This window comes from Lasioglossum baleicum, unplaced genomic scaffold, assembly GCF_051020765.1.
Source record: "Lasioglossum baleicum unplaced genomic scaffold, iyLasBale1 scaffold2067, whole genome shotgun sequence".
Lineage (NCBI taxonomy): Eukaryota > Metazoa > Arthropoda > Insecta > Hymenoptera > Halictidae > Lasioglossum > Lasioglossum baleicum.
In genome coordinates this window covers 1-16,738 of record NW_027471126.1, presented here as the reverse complement: position 1 = coordinate 16,738, position 16,738 = coordinate 1, and the positions used below count along the sequence as shown (strand labels likewise).

Sequence of the window (16,738 nt, the reverse complement as noted above, 5' to 3'; positions counted from 1 at the left end):
AAAAAAAATTATGTATTTAAATAATCATTAAATTTTTGAAAACTTTTATCATGATATATTAAATATTAATACAAGACAAATTAAATTAAAGTAATTAATATTTTCAATAAACTATTATTTATTTATATTTTCTACATGGTTTTATCCTATTAATTATTTTCCACAAAGTTATACATCTTCTGTAATGTTGTTTAACTTCACCTGATCATCTTTCCTTTTTACTAAATGAAATATTTTAAAATTTGTTACAATATTTTCTGAAACAAATTAATATTATGTTACATTTTTATTATTAAAATTAAATATAAAAAGTAAATACAAGATATATGTTTATAAACAGATCTAAATAAAAATAACTTTTAGGATAATTAAATAAATATAATATAAATAATGTAAATTTACTTTAATAATATTATATTATCATCTTTATTCTAAATGCATATACTTACTAACTACTTGTTTATCTAGTTTATACATTTCAGCTATTTTTTCTACAGAATACTCTGTAGGATTTTCTGAATGCATACTAATAAAACGTATTACATCTGATAAAGCACATTTACCACCAGTAATCATAAGTGTTTCACAATACTTATTGTTGTTTAAAGGAGGGAACCTTCTATCTTGTGGTAATGACTTCGCCGAAACCAATTCTTCTTTAGGTGTATTCTAATAATAAAAAGAAAACTAGCTTATTTCGATACTTATAACTATAAAATTATATCAATAAAATAGAAATTTACTTTTGGATCTTTAGACTGAACATAAACACTCTTTAAATAGTCATGTAATTGAGGATCCTTTTCGTAGTGAACTTTCATAAAATCGGGTTTTACTAAAACAAAATATATAATATTATTAAATATCAAGAAGTCAGAAAATTTTATAATATATTATTACTTTTAACTAAAAATCAAACTGAAGGTCAAATATAGTACGATTACATACTGTATAACCTCAAAAATTATTATTGATATTGATATTGATATTGTTTCAACTTTGATTTTTACTAAAATATTAAAATAATCGTTTTAATGAAGAACATTTGTACTTTACAAAATAGAATTAGAAATATTCCAAAACAAGCTTACTTTTATCTACAATCTCCCTTTGCTTCTGTACTGATGGATATTGAGGAGCAACTTCTGGTTTCTCTCTTGAAATAACACGTTCTGCTCGCTTTTCAATATTAAATGTACGAATTGGTCGCAAAAGAAGAGAGTACACTTTTCCCATTTTATTGATTTCCTAGCACGATAGAAAAGAAAACTTATAAATATCTCTAAAAGTGTAATTTGAATTACATTTTCTTCTCTGTTACAGAAAAATAAAATTATTATAATATATTATAAAACTGTATTTTGTATATTGATGTCAATTATACGATTAACATTACCAGATTAAATTCAGTACCTTCATCTTTATATGATAATACCATTTTATTAAACTAAAACCCTTTTTTTAATTATCAAATTGTACAATAAGAAAATATTTATTTTATATTATAAAGATACTATTAAACTTAAACATTCAAAAGTTATTCGAAACACATTATTCTATAAGCACATAGATTACAAAAATAGTAATATACTGTTCAAATAATCCAAATTCAAATAAAAACTTTTTATGACTGAAATATATTTTGTATTCCTTAAATTTTAATTGGTGACAAACATTCATCATCTTTTTAAATAAATATAAATTACAAACATTAATATTACACATTTTACACATTTGCAATAAAAGGAAATATTTTTAGGAAAATATATAAAACCCTAAATACAGTTGATAAAAATGAAAACGTAGAAATTTTATTTCTGTAATATGTTAAAACACTCTGAATAAAAATTATATAATTTAATATTTGTTTAATCATTTATAATTTAATAATATCTAATTTTTATATTAATTATAAAGTAAAAAACAAAAAATAAACATAATTTTATAAATGCTTACTAGATATTTAATCGAAAGGCAAATTCAAAGAACAAAATTTTGTAGATTTACGAATACAACCAGGCGCCATTAGTGGAGGAGTTTCAGAACGTTCAGTGAAATTAGTTGAAGGTTCTTGTGAAGACGCGCTGAAAAGAAACGTACCGTATGTGTCAACAATTTTATAATACAACATCTGAATGTGATAATTCTTATAAAGTATGAAAATAATAGTTTAGCATTTATCTATAACGTACCGTCATAATACTTCTCGTGCGGAAATAAATAGAACATACTACGTATTCAACAGCATACGCGTAACCGCCAAAATTATAGACAGAAACGCCATCTTGTGCAAAGATGTTGACATTTTACTAAATTAAGAAAAATTACATGATTCCTATTTATTCGAGTCCAACGACTCGATTTGAATATTTATAAATGTTAAAAATGCTAACTTCACATATTAATTGACACATCAACCAGTTTTATCATTATAAGGTGATAATTATGTTATTAACAAAAAATCATGTTAACGAAGTAGCTCGTGCTTAGCTTTGTGTTTACAAACATAACACTTTGAACGAATTTAACGAATTTTATTAATGTGACACTAATTTGTTTTCAGAAGTGCATATAAGAGAAATTAAAAATGTTTTACGCACATTTTGTACTGGCCAAGAAGGGTCCATTAGCGCGTATATGGTTAGCTGCTCATTGGGATAAAAAATTAACAAAAGCACACGTATTTGAAACAATATCGAAAAATCAGTAGATGGTATATTACAGCCAAAGGTATTTATAAATTCACCTATTTTACATTTATTTCTCATTTCTATTAATATATATAAATTTATATGTTTTGCAACACTTTACTTGTGTTTGTGACTTAAAACATACATACCTTTCAATTTTTAATTAATATCTCGACTATATGCATTTAAAGAAGTTTCTTTAATATAAGCCCATCCCGTAGAAAAGAATATTTTTCTATTGTAATACTTTATTTATGCTAATTATCTTGAAAATTTATATTACATTTAGCAATTATATTTTTGAAATTATATAAGTTAGAAACTTAGAATTATGTATATAATTTTCTATTAAGAAAGATTTTAATATATCTATTAAACATGGTATATAATTCCTTTTTTTATTTCTTAAATTAATATAGGTAAAATGGCTTTAAGAACATCTGGACATTTGTTATTGGGAGTAGTACGTATATATTCAAGAAAGGCTAAGTATCTCTTAGCAGACTGTAATGAAGCTTTTGTTAAAATAAAAATGGCCTTTAGGCCTGGTATGGTAGACTTACCAGAAGAGCACAGAGAAGCTGCTGTAACAGCAATAACATTACCTGAAGTATTTCATGATTTTGATACAGCAATGCCAGAATTAAAGTAAATAGATAAAAATTAAATAAATTCTATGATCCAATGTGTTTTATATATGTTGTTACTGATATTTGCTATGTATATACTGATACTAATATTTTATTATAGAGATGTTGACATTGAAGCACAATTTAGTTTAAATCAGTCACGAGCAGAAGAAATTACAATGAGAGAAGATTATGGTAGTTTAGCTTTAGTTACACATGATCAAGGATTTGGTGACATGAGTTTTGATGCAGAGCCTCCAGATTTATTGAGACATGCTGGTACCGTAGAACCATCATTAGATCAAGTATGTATTTATTGCCAATATTTTGATTATATTAAAATTGCTTATAGAAAATAAAATCAATGTTAATTTTTTAGACTCATATGTTGTTTACCGATGGACCAGGGATTGAAGCAGCTTTAGAACAAAAAGAAAAAGAACCAGTACCAGGTCCATCAGTAACAGCGCAAGCTATGGATATAGATATGCCAATTAGAGATGATGGTTTTGGCGGTCATCTTGGACAAGATATTATATGTAAGTTATATGTAATAACATTATATATAGTACAAAATTTTCAATATAGATTATTTTATTATCAATAAATATATATAATTTTTATTTTTTGTTGTTTAGCTGGTGGTTTATTCGAGGGTGGTTTATTTGATGAAGCACCAATGGGTGAAGTACCTGTACCTGAAGTTAGTGCAGTTACAGAAACACAAGAACCAGGTGTAGTTCCTGGGGGTCCACCATCTGTCCATGATGAATCTGAAGAAGAAATGGGAGAACGCTTTGGAGGTCCACCATCTCCCATGGGTGGAATGAGGTAATCAATGATCATGCAAATAAATTTGATATTACATATAGAATTTACAAATATTACACAAATTTATAATGAATTATGTGGATTAAATTTGATATTTTTCGTGTAGTACTGATGAATCTAGACCCGTTTCTCCAGCTGCACCTGGTGAAGAACTTGAGGGTAGAATAAGTGTTGCAAGTCGTCGTTTCACTCCTGCTCCACCAACTATTCCTGAAGAACGTCCAATGGAAGCTATTGAAGAAGCTCCACCTCTACAGGATCAAACCACATTGTTACACGACGAGGAAGAAAGCTTTGCTCTTGCACCCGTTGATGCATCTGCTTTGAAAGGTTGATTGATGACATATATAAATTGTATAATTTTTGTTGTCATACTATAACTTGAATGATATTAATAGGATTTACAAAAGCAAAACGCAAGCGTAAACTCATTGTGGATGAAGTAAAAAATATTTCTGGTGAAGAAATGAAAGCACAATTATCAGATACTAGTGATATTATTACAACATTGGATTTGGCACCACCCACAAAAAGATTAATGCATTGGAAAGAAACTGGTGGAGTTGAAAAATTGTTTGCTTTACCAGGAAGACCAATACCAGCACGTGTGTTATTTAAAGTAAGTTAAAAGTTTATTACTTATAGTGCACATTTAAAAAATACATATCTCTCATTGTACAAAAATATAATTTAGTAAAAAATAATACTTTATTTTTTAACAATATAGAATTATCAACGACATTTAACTAGTAAGTCTTATGATCATGAGGACTTCGGACGTTTAGTAGGAGAAGAAGAAGGTATGTCTTTAGAACAAATGAGAGAACCTGCCGAACCTGATGCATATGAACAAAGTATTCTCAGTAAACGCATGGCTCGTAAGCGAAAAGCACCAGCAGATGAAGAGGTAGGTTTGCTAAAGTTGATGAGAAAATTTCCCTTCCTTCTTTCCTCTACTTCTTAATTATTATTAGTTAAATTTTACGAATAGTTGTAAAGTTGACATATTTTATTCTCATTTTTAGACAAGGCCACCACCTCCAGCACCAGCACCTCCACCAATAGAAGTTACCCCTGAAGCAGTGGAAGTTCCTAGCACAATTCCGCAACCCAGTCTTCCCTCTGCAGAGTCACCAATACCTCCACCTGAAGTATCTTTACCAATAGAACCGGTATCTGAAATTAGTAGCATAGTGCCTTCTGTTGAAGAAGCAGAAATGGTTCCTGTACCTCCTGAAGCACCTTTATTGCCTTCAGAAATCCCTGAAATTCCTCCTACTGAAACTATTACTACATCTGAAGAACCAGTTGTTCCATCTGCTCCAGTAGAACCAGAAATTACACCCACACCACCTGTTGAAATGCCTCAGATGGAAAATATGGGCTATGATCAGGTAATTTCTATTTTTTGCATATATAAATATATAGTACTATATTATATAAATAATAACGGAATTTTATATATATACATATGTGTATGTATGTGTATAATAGACACAACCTCAGGTACCGTATATTGGATATGATGAACATCCCCCACCACCTCACACACCTGCTGTATCAGAAAGAGGACCAGCAACGCCATGGAATCATGAAGATTATGAATTCCCTCCATCTGTAGGACCTGTATGTATAAAAATTATTTATGTTATATTATAGATTTTACGAAACAGATGTACAATATAATTCTTCTACTTTTACAGCAAGAAGAACAACAAGTAGATGAAACTTATGAACAATTTGAAGAACGAGTTCTTAACAAAAGAGCATCACATATGTATCATGTCATTAAAAGTAAACTAGATACCAAAGATAGACTGACACTGTCGGAAATGGCATATAAAAACAATCGCAAACAGGTTTGTATTTTAAAATGTAAATCATTAAAAAATAATGTAACTTATATTATCATAAATTATATAATTAATTCGTTTTTTATCTATATTATTAATTAATTTTTAGGTTGCGCAAAAATTTTACACGTTATTAGTTTTGAAAAAATTTCAAGTATTAGAACTTAATCAAGAGTACCCATATGCTGAAATTGTAGTCAGTAAAGGACCAAAATTCGAGACCCCTGCATTATAAAACTATTGGGTATTTCTTATCTTACATTTATTGTTAAAAATGACGGAAAAAGAGGATTATAGCTATTTTTAACCGTACATAAAATAAGCGATTTATCTAAATTCTTTTGAAAGATAAATTGTAAAATAATATATAAAGCTATTGTAACTTGGAATATCTGCGTAAGATAAAAAAATTTTGTAAATCATGTTTTAAACTTCTGATTAAGGAATGTATACGTTTTGTATAAACCAGAACAAAATTATTTTGGACCATCTGCATTTTTATTGTGATAAAAAAAATTCAATTAAAAGTACGCAAACTTAAAATTAATAAATGTATGTTTTACATTGGCAAGAAATCAATTGTCTTCATTAAATTTATTATCGATCTGAACAGGGTTTGTATATAATATTAATATGTAGTAAAAATATATTTTATATCTTAATATTTACAAGCAATTTCTTGAGTCTATACTGCAGTATGGTCCAAAATTACTAATAATTGTACAAGATAATTTATGAAATTTGATAAAAAAGATTTTGTTAAAAATTTCATGAAATGAGATTATGTATGGCTAAAATCTATATATTATTCTCAAATTTTTCAAATTTAAAAAGATTGAAAAAGGTTACAATGATTCTTTTCTTTTCTCTCTCTCACTCTTTCTCTCTTTTCTGTTTATTAGTATACTTACACATCATTTGCTATTGTAAACAATTATTAATGGAAGAATCAAGGGAATGTTTTATGGATAATGCTTTTATGTATTGCAATCATACTTTAGGATCAATAGTGTGATTAAGTTATTTTCAGATTTATATAAATATTAATTACTATATTTTTGTGTACACTTTGCATAATCTGTATAGTTACTTTTTCATATAAATTACTGCAAATTTATGATCCACTATAATTTATATTTACACGATGAGTAACATTCCAAAGAGCATTGATTTAACAGTCACGCCTTTCTATTTCACTTTTTTATAATATAATTTCTTTATTATTCTCTAAAGAAATTTATTAATTATATAAAAAAGTAAAAGTTGTTTGATCCCTACTATTTTCTTTAAGAAAATAGTGTTATGATTTGTGATTTAATTATTCGACCATAAAGAATGTTCAATAATTTATTGTTATATATATGTATACCAGATTCATGGAATACAAGTGTTAAATGATATTTTAAGAAATGCTATATTTTATCAAATTGACATGTCAAAAATTTCTCAAAAACAATCATACAACATTGTAAATATACATACACAATAAACAACATAAACTCTCATTACACACATAATGGCATTAAAAGTCACACAAAGATCGACTACTATACCATCTATCTGAAATGCCTGATTGTAAATAGTTCTATAATTTACTAATCAATATACATCTGTTTATAAAATAAAAAGGAATATCTGAAATATTTTCTTTAAAATTTGAACCCTAAAGTACATATCATATAATACTTAAAAATATTAATCCATTATTTTCCATTAATAAACTGTTACATATATCAAAATTTATTAAATTAATTAAAAAAACTAATATTAACGTTAAGCACTTTTTTCTTTAATTATATGTGCGACGTGTATACGTACACGCAATAAGACTATGTTTATGCATTAAATATTTTTTATAGCAGGTGTATTCATTGTATTAAATATATTTGAAATTGTTATTTTAGGTTAAAAAATTTTCGTTTCAATACCCTTTGCATATAGTTTTTTAAAAATTACAATTTAAGTAATGATTGACATTATATTCGATATCTTCAAATTCCTGATTTTTTTTTAATGTTAATATATGTATTAAAAAGTTAGTATGATAAATATCACATACATTAATAGGTTTTATTAATAGATCCAACAATAGTCTCATTTTATTTTAGTATGTTCTCGTATAATTATTAAAAGCATGAAAGTATATGTACAACATTTTTATATGTAAAAGCTTTACTTTATTTATTATCAGCAAAATTCATTCATGAGAAAGCATCAAATCTAATACAAATTTAACATATGCATATTAATGTTAGATTGTAATGTTTTTTTTAACGCTAGGTTGTGAAATAGTATTCATAATAAAAAAATAACTTAATTTTGCCAACAGAATAAATCATAGGAAAAAAAGATGAATAAATGCATTTTAAATTCTTTTCTAATTCTCTTCTAATTCTCCTGATTCCATTGCATCATGGTATGATTTATCTTTAGAACGTTCAGGATCTAGTTTAATCATATCATCAATTCTAAGAATGGTTATCGCTGCTTCGGTAGCAAATTTCAATGACTTTATTTTTGAAATTGCTGGTTCCAATATACCAACTTGCTTATTATTTTTAATAGTACCTTCAAGTAAATCTAAACCAATCCTGTAAAATAATATTAATGTGATATCTTGTTTCCATTAAAATATGTAAAACATGTAGTACTTATTAAAAAATTATTACCATTTTAGATCTGCAAGATCTACTTTTGTTTGACTGGAATTGTGATAAGCACGTAGTTTAGCAACAAGATCAGTAGCGTCTTGTGCAGCATTGACTGCTAACGTCTTTGGTATAACCAGTAATGATCTTGCGAATTCAGCAATAGCTAATTGTTCTCGAGAACTCTGAAAATTTAAATATTTAAGTACAAATAAAATTTAATCAATTGTAGCATCACAAAAATATAAACTTACTAGTGACGTAGCAAAATTTTCCAAATATATTGAAAGTGCTGCTTCGACACAACCTCCTCCTGCAACCACACTTTTACTTTCTAAAACTCGTTTTACTGCACATAATGCATCGTGCACAGATCGCTCCATCTCATCACAATAATAATCATTTGGTCCTCGTAATATCATAGAACTTGCCGTCCTTGTTTTGGGTCTGTTACGGATATTATGAAATTAATATTAATTTTAATTATCTTAACTCATACAAAAAAATGGAAAAAACGAACCCCTTAATCAGAATAAGTTCATCGTCACATATTACTTCTTGTACTACTTCTGCAGCTTCACCCAGAAAACTACTATCAAAACTTTCTTCTCCTTCCATATTAGTTAAAGAAGTAAGAAATTGTGCACCTGTAGCTTTTGCAATTCTTTTCAAATCTGCCTTTTTGCATCTACGAACTGCCATCGCTTTAGCTTCTATAAAATACTAAATAAATATGAAAAATTGTATGAATTACCAATCTTCAAATTAAAAAATTAATTTTTTATATAATATTAATATTATAATCTTTATATAATTTAAATATACCTTTAAACAGAGATCATCAATTCCACCAGATACAAGAACGACATTTGTTCCTGCTGCAAGAATCTTTTGAATACGTTCTTTTGTAATATCTGCTTCTCGTTGTCGCACAGCTTCTAATTTTTCAGGATTTGTAATTAGTACCTCAACACCTAATTTCATTTTTGTCTTTTGCAAAGAGAAATCTAGACACGCAATTTTTGCATTCACTATTCTTTTAGACATGGCTTGAGAAGCTACAGTGCAATTCAGTGCATAACCCTGCACTAATATGGACTCCCTAACACTTTTTCCATGAGCTTTTAAAACATTAACTGCTTTCACAGGATATAGGAATCCTCCTTTTCCATCATTAACTTTTATTGCATTTGCAGCATCCACGACCATGTTTCCAAAAAAGTCAGCATCACTATTAATTTCTTAAGGAAATAATGGCAACAATAATAATATTGATATAAATAATAAAATGCATGCATTATAATTTATATAAGCAAAGAGAAGTAAGGATACGCTCCAATAATTTTACTGGACATAGAAGTCTTTGCTACATTAACTAAACAATCTCTTCCAAGCTCTTCTACCCCAACTGTTAAATGCTCTTGAATGTATTTACAAGCTTCCCTATAACATAAATGATAATTATATATATATAATAAAATATCTGCATTACTTTAATTTTTAACTTAAAAATATTTTTCAATTTTTAAAATAATTTGACAACTATTTACTTGCAAGCAAGTCTGTAACCACTAATTACAGATGTTGGATGAATTTTCTGTTTTACAAGTTCATCAGCATTTTTTAATAATTCAGCTGCAATTATTACCTGTTTAAATAAAATTCTGTTAGAAATTTATTTAAGTTTGTTTAAATATAAAATGTTAAATAAATAAACTTACAACTGACGTAGTTCCATCTCCAACTTCTTCATCTTGTAGTTGAGCTAATTCTACTAGAACTCTTGCAGCTGGATGTTCAACTTCAAGTAAACGTAAAATAGTTGCTCCATCATTAGTAACGGTAACATCCTAAATTAATATAACATATAAGGTATGAATGCATATAATAATATGATTGATTTTTATATAGGTGTACCATTATAGATACATTGAAAATTAATTTATAATATACTTCATAAAAATGTTTACATACACCAATATCATCTACAAGCATTTTATCTAAGCCAACAGGACCCAGAGAACTCTTCACTATATTAGCAACTGCACAAGCAGCCATGACTAGAAAACAAAATAGAATAACTGTACTTGATACACAGAATTTATATTATTTCAACAAAATGTATATTACAAAAAATAATGTTAGTACTAATACTTAAATTTTAACTTTCTATAAACACAAATATAAATCCAAAGATATTTTTATACATAACGTTATATATGTAATAAAAAAATATATTTGTTAATATGAATTATTTTACATTAATATTTTCATATGTTTTAGAAAGTAAAAAAAACGCTGTAAAAATTAAATAAAAAGCTTTTATAAAAAATTCGTATTTATACAAATATTGGATAAATTGTATAACCACATTTTTGTACAATAACCAATGCTATACCATTTTGTGTTCTTACAGGAGCCCCAGATTGTCGAACACCACCAACAACTAAAGGACTAGCTACTGTCGACATTTTGCAATATTTTTTTCACTTTTGTATAATATTATAATTAAACGACAGTCAAAATTTTAGTTGCCGACAAAACTAATGCCATAAAACGTCCGCGTGTGATTGCTACTGATGATGAAGATCAGTGACGCCTATCGTAGTTATTTCCTTTTACGGACAAGAGTAATATCATTTTTCATTGGTTAGATTTCATGTATCAATATTTAATTGGTTACAGAACTGTAGATGTAGAAACCTTTTCTATTATATTCTAAAAACATTTTTGTTAGTATATCTTTAGTATTCAATATAAATAATAAAAATAGAATAATGTATCAATACATTTAAAATAAATCTTTAAAATGATTTTATAAATTTCTTGAAAAACCATTTGAATGTGTTTAGTGTGTTACAATCAAATAATATGAAATCTTGTATGAAACTATAAAGTTATTAGGTTAATTTATATGTTTGAAATATTAACGACGTTAATTGTAGCGAACGAATAAAGCAGATATAAAAATATTTTTCATTATTCTGTTACTAAATTCCAAATTTCATTTTTATAGGTACAATGTGCAAAAGTTGGTAATCATTTGTAACTAAATAATGTAATGCAATAGAAGGTTAGTAAAATGTTTAGTAATAAATATTTATTCTTTATCGTAGATAACGTTATATTATATCACTTTATATCACGTTATATCAGTAATACATTATTGACAATTCCTTTAAATTAAATTAAAAAATTTGAAAATAACTTACCTTAATAAGAAATGAAAGTATACATTATACTTTGAATAATTATATTTCAGATATGACATTCTTAACGCAATTCTTTAATTATACTTTAAACAACTCTAAGTCTCTTGCCAGCATCGCTGCTACTAATTTAGGTTTGTATAGAAAATAAATATTTTTATTTAGTCTTCGATACATTTCTTTAAATATAAAAGTGATAAATGCTTTAAATTTATGTAAATGTGAGCTTTTTATTTGTGTACTATTCTTTTCAATTTTTATAAATCAACAATTTGTTAATAGTTTGTGTGAGACATGCATCAAAGAAAGCTTCTGGCAGTACACGTAACTCACCTGGTAATAGAAGACCAAAACATAGAGGATGGCGAGTACAAGATGGACATTATGTTCAAGAATCTACAATATTAGCTACACAACTTAAACTTAGATTTCATCCAGGATTATATGTAAGTATAATGATACTTTTTGAAGAATATCTTTTTACAAATGAAAATAACTATGTTCAAATATTTTTATTTGAATATGTGTTATTTGTTTCACAGGTTGGTTTTGGTAGAAATGGTACATTATATGCTTTAGAAAAAGGAAAAGTAGTAGTTACCTGTGAAAAGATTAATCCAAACATGTCTCGCTCATGGGTTAAATTGAACTATTCAAATAGAGAAAACAGTGTTATATATAAAAAATTCTTTAATGTTATCCCTGAACCACAACACAATAAATTTATATTAGTTGATACTCTTTAAATCAAAACTTTTATTGTATTTTACATTTTAATTATAAACCAAAAATATAATAATAAAAACAAAATTGTTATTTTACTTTTTTTGTAAATATAATTGTAAATATTATTTAAGTATTTTTAAACATTTTCAAATGCAGCACTTTCTGCCCACTGAAATGATTGGTATCTTATAACATCTTGATCTGTAGAAACAAAAGCATATACTTGTGTTTTTCGAACATGACAAGCAATTCGACACTGGGCTGAAAGGTCAGTTATTGGAATTTCTTCATTTTTATCTTTACATAAAATTATAAATTGAGAATGAAACATAATAGGATCTCCTACAAAATATACAAATAATTAAAATGACTATTTTATCTAGTTACTAATATGTAAATAATATATATTTCATATTACCAGGATATGCTAAAAAGTCTCCTCCAAATTTTTCTCCATTTGTTACAAAATACCCTCTTTCCCATAAATCTTTATATGTTTTATATCGAAGTTGTTGTTTGTAAGTGGATGGATATTTCCATTCTACAATTTCTGCATCTTCCTTATATGTCCATGGGTACACTGAAAACATATTTCTATAAGATACCTACAGAATAAAAATAAATATTTTAAATATAATTATACTACATTATTGCTGTGGTGTACTACATTATTTTGTTTCATATCATTTCTTTTTACTAATTTTTTTCTTTACCTGTATGAGTTTGAATCAGAGCTTCACTTTTATCTAGCTTGGGTAATTTTGCCATTTCTTCTTCTAATAAATCTTGCTTATTTATTTCTATATTATTTAGTGCTGCCTGATCTTTTGGATCCAATGATTTTCTTGCTTTTCTTTTTCTTGTGTCAATTCCAAGTATTTTTCGCTTTTTTCCTTCTATAATTTTGTCCATCATACCAATCACCTAATATTTGTTATTTGTATTAAATTATAAGGTCTTAATACAATATTAATATATTTATAAATAATGTTTTTTCAATAACCTGTTTTTGTCTTTCACTCCTTAAGCATTTTTCTTGTTCTCGATATAATGTATTTCTATATTCTTCAAAAGCCTGCTTTAAAGTTTCAGATGGTTGTTTTTGAAAACATGAATATTGTATAAGTCGTGCAATATTTTTTTCAAGCAAAAGAGATACTTCTTCTGGCTGTAAAAGTAATGGAAGACCCAAAAGTATATCTTGCCTGGGTTTCTTTGGTAGGCAACCTATAAGCTCACCAATTATTCGGTAATCCTTTCGAAGCTTCAACCAATCTAAAAACAAAATAAAAATTTTAATTAATATATTAATTAGAGAAATAAGATTTTTACTTATATTTGCATACTGATATGTTAACATAATAAGACTATTACCTTCTGCACTCCATACAAAGACATTGTTCCTTGATGAAATTAAATCTATCATTTTTAAGGTATAAAAGCTTTTAAATATTTACAAACGTGTTTTAAAATTACAATTATTGTAAATTTATTTATTTTATATTCAATATTAAAAATTACACTTTGTACGCTTTTATAATCAAAATTCTTGTGTTTATTAACCAATCAAATTAGATATTATATGCTGATCCCATATACTGACAACTTCTTAGGAACTTTTAGGATTAATAAACGAAAAAATTCTATTTAGATATAATATAACTATATATAATATAATATTATATAAAATTTATACATTATGTTTAAACATTATATTTATCACGATATTATACTCAGTTTATTTCATATGCACTATTGTAAATGTTTTTGTAAATTGCTTGATAATATTGATATTTATATATCAATTATCATGTTTATGATTAAAGAAAATATTTAGTTATTTACAAAATGGTTTAAATTTTTATAGTTTACTTCATTAATATTTTAGATCACATTACGATATTAAACATAACAAAAATATTTTAATTCAACAGATGTCGCTATTCATCATTTCTGAATAATTATTTCAGGTAGAAGGGGAAGGAAGAGGATTGTCGAACATCTGTCACCAAGCGAAGGCTACGTCCGTTTTAGTCCCAAAAACCGCAATACCGTCATGGCACCCGGTTTTATAATTTTTTAAAGAACGTTCAATATATTTGTAATTGGAATCGCGTGGAAACGGTGGTGTTTTTTCTACTCGAACGTTTGTTCATATTTGGTGAGTGATTAAATGATGCTGATTATCGTTGTTTACCAATTGCGTAATGAACAAATAAACCGAAATTGAAGGGCAAGCCCTTCAATTGAAGAACTGTCCACTTTCATGGCTAACCTTTAAGTTCAAACGTGCGTTCTTTTGTTTTTTCGTATTAGTCTTACGTCTTTTAATAATGCGTTTTGTGCAAATGTAAAATCTGTTTTTGGTTATATATTTATTTTCAATAATATTTGAAATGAGTTTTATAATTTTTTTCTAATTATGATATAATTAATAGTTATATGGATATTAAATGGAAGTATTGCTTTTTCTTATAATTGTTTACGCAAATATTTGAATGATACCATTTTTAGACAAAACATTTGATGTTGTTTTATTAATATTTATTAATAAAACAAAATTTTTGTATGCTTTTCATTACCTTGAAATATTATAGAAATATAATATTTTGTATATTTATTTATTCAAGATATAATACAAAAGTAATGATATTTATTTATTACTACAGTATTGGAAACATGAGTTCAGGTAGACCAATCAAATGTGTGGTGGTAGGAGATGGAACAGTAGGAAAAACATGTATGTTAATATCATATACAACAGATAGTTTTCCAGGAGAATATGTCCCCACAGTGTAAGTATTAAATTTGTCTAAATTAAAACATTCTTTGATTGTCTACTATAAAATATAATAGAAGTAAAACTTCTGATCTAATTAGAAGTTATTTAGGAAAAATATATTTACCTTTCATTTTTATACTTATTATTCCTATAATAATTATGTATTAGATACCCTTTTAATGCTTACAGAATGTAATTTATCTTACAACATATGTTTGCAGTATTCTTTTATTCCTAAGATCTTTGTAAATTTTATTTGAAAAAAACTTGAAATATAATTATAGTCCTTTTTATAATGTCTTATAATTTTGATTTCATTCAATTCTTTAATTCATTTAATTATTTAAACATAAGTTTTATTATTGTATACAGGTTTGATAATTATTCAGCACCTATGGTTGTGGATGGAATACCTGTTAGTCTAGGACTTTGGGACACTGCAGGTCAAGAAGATTACGACAGGCTTCGTCCACTTTCATATCCACAGACTGATGTTTTTCTAATTTGTTTCTCAGTAACAAGCCCTTCATCCTTTGAAAATGTTACCAGTAAGTGGTACCCAGAGATAAAACATCACTGCCCAGATGCTCCAATGATACTTGTTGGAACTAAAATAGATTTACGAGATGATCGTGAGACACTTACTGCCTTAGCTGAACAAGGTCTTAGCGCTATAAAACGCGAACAAGGTCAAAAATTGGCAAATAAGGTTAGAATAAATGTTCATAATTTTATTAAATTAATTTACAAAAATAAATAATTTAAGAGAGACTTAATTTCAAATATATTCTATAGATTCGTGCAGTGAAATATATGGAGTGTTCTGCACTCACACAACGTGGTCTAAAACAAGTGTTTGATGAAGCAGTCCGTGCTGTTTTAAGACCTGAACCTCAAAAACGCAGACAGAGAAGATGCATTATGTTATAAACAATAAATATTCAAGTTTCAATATAGGTAAAACCACATATAAACTGACAGACTGAAATTAATTTTCTCACAAACAAAAGGAACAAAATATGAATGTTTTAAAAAAAGGTAAAAAAACATACACATTAATGAATTTCTCTGGCAGCTTTAGTTTATTGCATCATAAATGAAGTACAATTTGCAGCTTGTGTTTTTCTCTTTTTTTATGTATATACAAGCTGTAAGACTAATATAAGATTAGAGATTTAACAAGAAAATTTGATACCATTATAACTCTTAGTTAGTACTTAATATATAATTGATTAAAAATAATTATAAATTTGTGTCTAAAATAGTAGATTCATTTATTCATTAATGTACTAGTCATGTACTAATGTACAGAATCTTATGATTTGCCATTATTGTTTGTTTTCGTAAAATAACAATATTATCCATTTTAA

General features: G+C 26.7%; 6 protein-coding genes across 6 annotated transcripts; 3 read left to right on the top strand and 3 right to left on the bottom strand.

Annotated features, from left to right (window-relative positions):
* Positions 1 to 168: 168 nt before the first annotated feature.
* On the bottom strand, positions 169 to 1,236 carry LOC143221210 (NADH dehydrogenase [ubiquinone] 1 alpha subcomplex assembly factor 4). The gene is made up of 4 exons (XM_076446702.1): positions 1,092 to 1,236; positions 744 to 835; positions 450 to 669; positions 169 to 257 (listed from the first exon to the last, which is right to left on the bottom strand). The coding sequence occupies exons 1-4, from the start codon at positions 1,234 to 1,236 to the stop codon at positions 169 to 171; spliced, it is 546 nt and encodes a 181-aa protein (XP_076302817.1).
* A 1,351-nt stretch (positions 1,237 to 2,587) lies between these two features.
* On the top strand, positions 2,588 to 6,238 carry LOC143221211 (double-strand-break repair protein rad21 homolog). The gene is given in 13 exon segments (XM_076446703.1): positions 2,588 to 2,687; positions 2,690 to 2,732; positions 3,111 to 3,338; positions 3,441 to 3,624; positions 3,699 to 3,858; positions 3,958 to 4,150; positions 4,257 to 4,480; positions 4,549 to 4,769; positions 4,878 to 5,057; positions 5,176 to 5,544; positions 5,645 to 5,776; positions 5,854 to 6,009; positions 6,113 to 6,238. Coding segments are annotated over 13 exon segments (2,316 nt in total).
* Positions 6,239 to 8,380: 2,142 nt separating this feature from the next.
* LOC143221206 (T-complex protein 1 subunit alpha-like) lies at positions 8,381 to 11,122 on the bottom strand. Its single transcript, XM_076446698.1, has 10 exons — positions 11,050 to 11,122; positions 10,626 to 10,711; positions 10,373 to 10,501; positions 10,202 to 10,299; positions 9,984 to 10,094; positions 9,477 to 9,882; positions 9,172 to 9,374; positions 8,906 to 9,098; positions 8,673 to 8,836; positions 8,381 to 8,594 (listed from the first exon to the last, which is right to left on the bottom strand). The coding sequence occupies exons 1-10, from the start codon at positions 11,120 to 11,122 to the stop codon at positions 8,381 to 8,383; spliced, it is 1,677 nt and encodes a 558-aa protein (XP_076302813.1).
* Positions 11,123 to 11,915: 793 nt separating this feature from the next.
* Mrpl27 (mitochondrial ribosomal protein L27) lies at positions 11,916 to 12,606 on the top strand. Its single transcript, XM_076446701.1, has 3 exons — positions 11,916 to 11,994; positions 12,143 to 12,306; positions 12,403 to 12,606. Exons 1-3 carry the CDS (start codon positions 11,916 to 11,918, stop codon positions 12,604 to 12,606), a joined length of 447 nt encoding a protein of 148 aa, XP_076302816.1.
* A 116-nt stretch (positions 12,607 to 12,722) lies between these two features.
* On the bottom strand, positions 12,723 to 14,012 carry Tsen34 (tRNA splicing endonuclease subunit 34). Its single transcript, XM_076446705.1, has 5 exons — positions 13,961 to 14,012; positions 13,590 to 13,861; positions 13,300 to 13,510; positions 13,005 to 13,166; positions 12,723 to 12,928 (listed from the first exon to the last, which is right to left on the bottom strand). Exons 1-5 carry the CDS (start codon positions 14,010 to 14,012, stop codon positions 12,723 to 12,725), a joined length of 903 nt encoding a protein of 300 aa, XP_076302820.1.
* Positions 14,013 to 15,265: 1,253 nt separating this feature from the next.
* On the top strand, positions 15,266 to 16,298 carry LOC143221207 (ras-related C3 botulinum toxin substrate 1-like). The gene is made up of 3 exons (XM_076446699.1): positions 15,266 to 15,381; positions 15,741 to 16,077; positions 16,164 to 16,298. The coding sequence occupies exons 1-3, from the start codon at positions 15,266 to 15,268 to the stop codon at positions 16,296 to 16,298; spliced, it is 588 nt and encodes a 195-aa protein (XP_076302814.1).
* The last annotated feature ends 440 nt before the right edge of the window (positions 16,299 to 16,738 follow it).